We start from the raw sequence: 7,120 nt of genomic DNA on the forward strand, positions 1-7,120 counted from the left end.
ATATAAATATATAGACCAAATGAAATAACTCCTTCATCAGCTGGATTATAGGCTCAAAGAACGTCAATGTGTGTTAGACTAGCCTTGTGGCATTTCTTTTGAACAAAGCTATCCAATCGGAATGCAGTTGGTGTGACTCAAATTAAATCAATTTGCAACCTGAAGCAACAGTGCCCCCCCTGAGACTCACTACAGTACAACCTCTGCCAGTGGTCACCAGCTAACACGTCAAACACTTGAGCACTGTCTGAACATGGTGTAAAATGGGGACAGAGAGAGCGCTGAACATGGTGTAAGATGGGGTCTAGAGAGCGCTGAACATGCTGTAAGATGGGGTCTGAGAGCGCTGAACATGGTGTAAGATGGGGTCTGAGAGAGCGCTTAACATGCTGTAAGATGGGGTCTGAGAGCGCTTAACATGGTGTAAGATGGGGTCAGAGAGCGCTGAACATGGTGTAAGATGGGGTCAGAGAGAGCCTTGAACATGGTGTAAGATGGGGTCTGAGAGCGCTGAACATGGTGTAAGATGGGGTCAGAGAGAGCGCTGAACATGGTGTAAGATGGGGTCAGGGAGCGCTGAACATGGTGTAAGATGGGGTCTGAGAGCGCTGGACATGGTGTAAGATGGGGTCTGAGAGGACTGAACATGGTGTAAGATGGGGTCAGAGAGCGCTGAACATGGTGTAAGATGGGGTCTGAGAGAGCGCTGAACATGGTGTAAGATGGGGTCAGAGAGCGCTGAACATGGTGTAAGATGGGGTCTGAGAGAGCGCTGAACATGGTGTAAGATGGGGTCTGAGAGCGCTGAACATGGTGTAAGATGGGGTCAGAGCGCTGAACATGGTGTAAGATGGGGTCAGAGAGCGCTGAACATGGTGTAAGATGGGGTCAGAGAGAGCGCTGAACATGGTGTAACATGGGGTCAGAGAGAGGACTGAACATGGTGTAAGATGGGGCCAGAGAGAGCGCTGAACATTGTGTAAGATGGGGTCAGAGAGCGCTGAACATGGTGTAAGATGGGGTCAGAGAGCGCTGAACATGGTGTAAGATGGGGTCAGAGAGAGGACTGAACATGGTGTAAGATGGGGTCAGAGAGCGCTGAACATGGTGTAAGATGGGGTCAGAGAGAGGACTGAACATGGTGTAAGATGGGGTCAGAGAGCGCTGAACATGGTGTAAGATGGGGTCAGAGAGGACTGAACATGGTGTAAGATGGGGTCAGAGAGCGCTGAACATGGTGTAAGATGGGGTCAGAGAGCGCTGAACATGGTGTAAGATGGGGTCAGAGAGCGCTGAACATGGTGTAAGATGGGGTCAGAGAGCGCTGAACATGGTGTAAGATGGGTCAGAGAGCGCTGAACATGGTGTAAGATGGGGTCAGAGAGCGCTGAACATGGTGTAAGATGGGGTCAGAGAGCGCTGAACATGGTGTAAGATGGGGTCAGAGAGCGCTGAACATGGTGTAAGATGGGGTCAGAGAGGACTGAACATGGTGTAAGATGGGGTCAGAGAGCGCTGAACATGGTGTAAGATGGGGTCAGAGAGCGCTGAACATGGTGTAAGATGGGGTCAGAGAGAGCGCTGAACATGGTGTAAGATGGGGTCAGAGAGCGCTGAACATGGTGTAAGATGGGGTCTGAGAGAGCGCTGAACATGGTGTAAGATGGGGTCTGAGAGAGCGCTGAACATGGTGTAAGATGGGGTCAGAGAGCGCTGAACATGGTGTAAGATGGGGTCGAGAGGCTGAACATGGTGTAAGATGGGGTCAGAGAGCGCTGAACATGGTGTAAGATGGGGTCAGAGAGCGCTGAACATGGTGTAAGATGGGGTCTGAGAGGACTGAACATGGTGTAAGATGGGGTCAGAGAGTGCTGAACATGGTGTAAGATGGGGTCTGAGAGAGCGCTGAACATGGTGTAAGATGGGGTCAGAGAGCGCTGAACATGGTGTAAGATGGGGTCAGAGAGAGCACTGTCTGAACATGGTGTAAGATTGTGATTGAGAGACTGCCTCTTTAGACGATGCACTGATGTTGTATGAAGAGTGTGTCTCCCTGTGAGCTTGAATGAAGTGCGGAAGTGAAGGCTCTCTCTGGGGCCTAACTGCGCTGTGACACTACTTCCCAGTTATTTATTTATTGCCAGAAATAATCCATACTCACTCCTGAGAGGGGCCAGGCTGTCCTGGTATAGGGCCTGGCCAAAACTGTGGACAAAATGGGAGAGTAAAATGAGTTAAGAGACATGGAAATATCTTACAATGTTTATTATTATTATTATTATTATTATTATTATGATTATTATTATTATTATAAATAATAATAATAATAATATACAATTACTACAAGAACTACACCTGCAACTACTATAACTACAGGTACAGCTACTGATACTACTACTGCTGTGGCAGTGCTGCTTACCCTGGTTGGTGTAGTCGTCAGGGTTAGAGCTGGGTTGGTTAGGTTAGTTGGGGGGGATTGGGGTTAAGGTTGGGCTCACGGTGGTGCTCACCCTGGCCGGTGGAGGGTAGGGGGGCTGGGGCAGGGGGGGCAGCTGGCTCTTCATCACGCTGGCAGACACGATTTGAGCCGACGACAGGGCGGCCATGTTCTGAAGGGCCTTGTCTTTAGAGGCTTGATCCTGCACAGGAAGTAGAAAGCAGAGAGGGGGGGCTCCACATGGGGACTCAACCATGGTCCTTCACAGCCTCTAACAGGGGACGTAAGGATTTTAAAGGCTGCAGGAAATGAGTACTGAACTGTTAGTACAGCCCTCCACTATGCACAAATTCCATGTACATTTATTTTATAATTGAATCGGTTTAATTTCTCAAACAGCAGCCATTATATAGTCTTGTCTGAGAAGAAATTCTGAAATAAAATTGTGTTCTATTTAATATTCCAGATCAATGGAATGTCCTAGAGGACATTTATTTAATTTTATCATGCTAAGTAATAATAATTAAAAAAACATTTTTTTTGTTATTTTGGCTCAGCACTCCAGCAAAATGAATGTGAAAAGTAAATGCAGAAATCAATTTGAGGTAATTGGGTGATCAGTGTAGGATCTTTTTACACATAAGTAATTGGACAGATTAACATAATCTGAAATTAAGTCATCATATTCCTCCACACTCTCTGTCTATCACTTTGGTACAAGTTTTTGTTCAAGAACTTTCATTTACATTTCTTGACCTGGCCATTCTATTCCTGAGGCTTGCCAATGGTTTGCATCCAGCAGTGAACCCTTTGAGGATATGCTGACGTAGTCTCCTCTTTATGGTAGTCTTTGACACATCTATGCCTACATCCTGGCGTGTTCTTGTTCTGGCCAACGGTTGAAAAAGGGTTTCTCTTCACAAGTGAAAGGATTCTTCGGTCATCCACTACAGTGGTCTTCTGTGGACTACCATGTTGTTGCTATTGCTGAGCTCACCAGTGCATTCTTGCTCGCTAACAATATATCAAACAGTCAATTTTGACACACCCAATGTTTTGGCTATGTCTCTGATCAGTTTATTCTGATTTTTCAGCTTCATGATGACCTGCTTTACTGGCATTGACACTTCTGTGGTCCTCATGTTGAGAGACAACACCAACAGATTCCAAATGCAAATTCCATACCTCAAATCAACTCCAGACCTTTTGCAGATTTCTCCTGCATGAACTAACTGATACAAAGACACAAAGCTGGCCAAGAAACAGCTGAGCAGCCAATTGCCAAATTACTTTTGCTCACCTAAACTGGGGGGGACTATGTATAAAAAAGGCTGCAATTCCTACAAGGATCACCCGATATGAGTGTAAATATCCTCAATTTAAAGCTGGCATTCTGCAATTTAACCTCATATTCATTGCTTTATTTGAAATTCAATGTTCAAATCCAGAGAGCCAAAATATCAAAAATCATTTCACGTTTCCAATACACTTGCATTTAAGTGCATATACATATAATACACGTTATATTAATACATTGATTTACACTGAGATAGAGAGCAATGTTATTGAACAGCTTGGAATATTTTTCCAATCAGGAAATGAACAGAAGATGTTCAGAAGATGACAGAAACATCATCACCACATAAGGGAAAGAGGCGGAGAGAGAGAGATGTGTCACACAAAGGTACAACAGTGCCCACAGAGGACAACGACAGTCGTGGAAAAAAGAGGAGAGAAAAAAAGAGAGCAGGTGCTTTCCTTCCTACGCCATAAACATTTCCATTGATGAGCAGCAAAAATCACCAGTGGTTTCCGGGTCATAAGTAACTTAAAATGAGTTCTGTGCCATAGTCAGATTATAGGATCCGCATTTTGACAGAATACTACAGCAAATGAAAAGGAAAAATAACTGTGCTGAAGGTAAAACATTTTCTGTTTTACAGTTTAGTAAGTTACGTCTTCCAAGACCCAATGTCAAAACTTCATCACCACACTAGAGAACCTAGAAAATAAGCATTTATTCGATAATAAATTTCATGCGTGTAACTATTTCATAGATTCCATATGCTCTAAGTACAAGGACATTAAAACAGTCCTTGGCAAAGACTAGCTGAAAAATACAGACACAGTAGTTTCTGTAATGTGCAGTATGGGCTTACACCTGATGAGACGGGTAGAAAATCCCCATGGCAACAGCACGGTTAAGCTAAAGAAAGGCCTTTGATCTCTCAGATCATTTACTCTGGCTGTTCACAAAAAAAAAAAAACATTTCAATTTCTACCGGCTAATAGTTTAAATAAAAAAATAACACCACTTAACATAGAGACAGCTAAAACGCATTGTATTTGCATTAAAAAAATATATAAGCAACATCAATAACACTGTATAGAATGCATTATGCAATTCTGTGGACATCAAGCCATTCTCCATCACTATACTGTGTTCAATCAGCGATAAAGGACTTCAAAGACTTCTCTAATAACAACATAATGACGAGAACATTCCATTCATCCGAACAATGCCTGCAATTTTCCTGACTAAACAGTACCTAGTGCTCTGATCACCTACAGACTAGATCTTGAAAGCCTGAAGCCTGGTCTCTGAAAATCTCCAGAGTTACTGCCTCTACTACATGACCAGGCAGGCTATTCCACACACTGACCACTCTCAGTGTAAAAAAATCTTCCTAATGTCTGCGCGGAATTTACTATTTGCTAATTTCCATTTATGTCCCCTCCTTCTACAAGCAGAACTCAACCTGAAGAATCTTTTGTTGATCTCCTTTACGAATTTAAAAGCCTCAATCAAATCCCCTGAGTCGCCTTTTACTAAGCTTGAAGAGATTAAGCATCTTACGTCTTTCCTCATAGCTGTTATCTTTCAAACCAGGAATCAATTTGGTTGCCCTTGTAAGAACCTTTTCTAGCACCTCTTTTCTTGTAGTATGGTGCCCATATATCCATTACACACACACCCACACACACACACACACGTACATACAATCACATAAAATCTTCAGGTGTGCCACTTCAGCAGAAACCCTAAGATGGTGTCCATCTACACATGCTAGAACTCTGGTATAAGTGCAATTTCAGGGGAAGGCAATACTAAAGTTGGAAGGTCTCTGTACCCTAACCCAGTTTTTAAAATACCTGTATCCTCTTCGCACGAGGAACCTAAATGTACTGCTACGTTACTCTCTTGCATCTTGCCTTGAGTTCAACAGGAGAGCACTCAGCTGTGTCTGAACAATTTCACAACCGCTGAGATATATTATTCCATTATTCTGGATAAACGGCATTTGTGCTTTTCAAAGGGATAAATACAGCGTATACGAAGAATAATATTAATAGCAGAGAGATGGCATTTTTTGATCACATATCAAAGAAATAGCAGTAAGCCTTGATGCATTTTAGCAATTAGTTGTCAAAATCAATTTTGGCGAGGTTTACGGTTCCTCCAAAAATCCACCAGCTACGCAAAAAAAAAAAAGATGAAGCCAGACGAGCTACACCGCTTGGTACTGCTGAATGGATCTTTGCGTGGGTTAATAACGAGGAAAGGTCACATCCCTGACAGCGTTCCTGGATGTGGGGGAAAGGGGAGGAGCGACAGGGGGTATTAGAGAGCCTGGGGGAGGGGCAGTGTGTGATTGGGCCATGCTCACACTGGCGGCTTGCTGTGCAGGAGAGCGGCAGCGTTTCATTGGCTCAGCCAAGCAAGTGAAGCAGATTGCTAAAATCAAAAACCAGCACTTACCAGGTTCATGGCCTGAATCAAAGGAGAGAGAAGCCATTAGTGTACTTTGCAATAACGCATATAATCGCATGATAAGGATTATTGGTAATTATTTCCCTTTGAAAAAAATTCAAACTGACAGCAAAAATGGCTTTTAAGACACACTGATACATTCCACCAGAATAAACAGTCCTAGCCCTCTCCTGTCTATCTACATTTTAGTACAGAAAATCATAAACATAGGAGGCAGTTATTCTGAATTAAAGTTCTACAGCGTCATGCTATTCTTATTTACTTACACATTATGGTGCTGCTTTTCACCAGTTACATGTTTTATCCTGTCAGTCAATTTCAATGCAGGTGACATCATCCACAAAATCACAGTGAAATCTTATGCTCACATTATTTTCTTTGTAGTTCCAAAAGCTACTGCTGAGCCTGCTCTCATTGATGTCCTTACCGTTTTATGATGTTTGCAATCTTGTGGTTCTTAAGCTCGTTTCAGCCAAAAGAAGAAAAAAAAAAAAACTAAGATAGAAATATTTCCGAGTAGTCTCTTCACTCAGCAAAATGTACCAGAGTAAATGCTTTAACATAAAATGGGGAAGTGTTGTCTTCCTGTATGCTAAAAAAAAAAAAAAAAGTGAACCACATGACAACAGGATTGCAAACATCACAAAAGAGCCCAACTCGGATCAGATGACCAGGGACAGACAGAGAGGAAAAACAACACAGGAGGAAGAGGCCGATCAGCCGCAGATCTGCACTGTCTCTGAAGGTCCCACACCGGACAGTCAGAAGCTGGTGACTGAACGCCCTGCGTATGAAACACAAGAGCGGTCCCAAGACTAGTTCAGACGACTAGGAGAATCACAGAATTACTAGGAGGAGTAAGAGGGGAGGCTGAAATTGCTACCCTTCTCAGCGCGTGAATGGGTTTGCAG

At 43.3% G+C, this 7,120-nt stretch overlaps 1 protein-coding gene across 8 annotated transcripts in view; it reads right to left on the reverse strand.

The window, feature by feature from the left end:
- Positions 1 to 7,120, reverse strand: part of tead3a (TEA domain family member 3 a) — a 71,391-nt gene that overhangs the window by 7,626 nt on the left and 56,645 nt on the right. For 5 of the 8 annotated variants that reach the window (XR_010324251.1, XM_064300101.1, XM_064300100.1 and 2 more), the window contains 3 exons: positions 6,198 to 6,209; positions 2,511 to 2,639; positions 2,162 to 2,205 (listed from right to left, as the gene is read on the reverse strand). Coding sequence is in view for 7 of the 8 variants with exons in the window: in XM_064300101.1 (XP_064156171.1) it covers positions 2,162 to 2,205; positions 2,511 to 2,639; positions 6,198 to 6,209 (185 nt within the window). In the remaining variant the exon portion in view is untranslated. The remainder of the gene's footprint in view (positions 1 to 2,161; positions 2,206 to 2,510; positions 2,640 to 6,197; positions 6,210 to 7,120) is intronic. The other 3 variants (XM_064300102.1, XM_064300107.1, XM_064300106.1) reach the window with 1 other exon arrangement.

Source organism: Anguilla rostrata, chromosome 11 (assembly GCF_018555375.3).
Source record: "Anguilla rostrata isolate EN2019 chromosome 11, ASM1855537v3, whole genome shotgun sequence".
Lineage (NCBI taxonomy): Eukaryota > Metazoa > Chordata > Actinopteri > Anguilliformes > Anguillidae > Anguilla > Anguilla rostrata.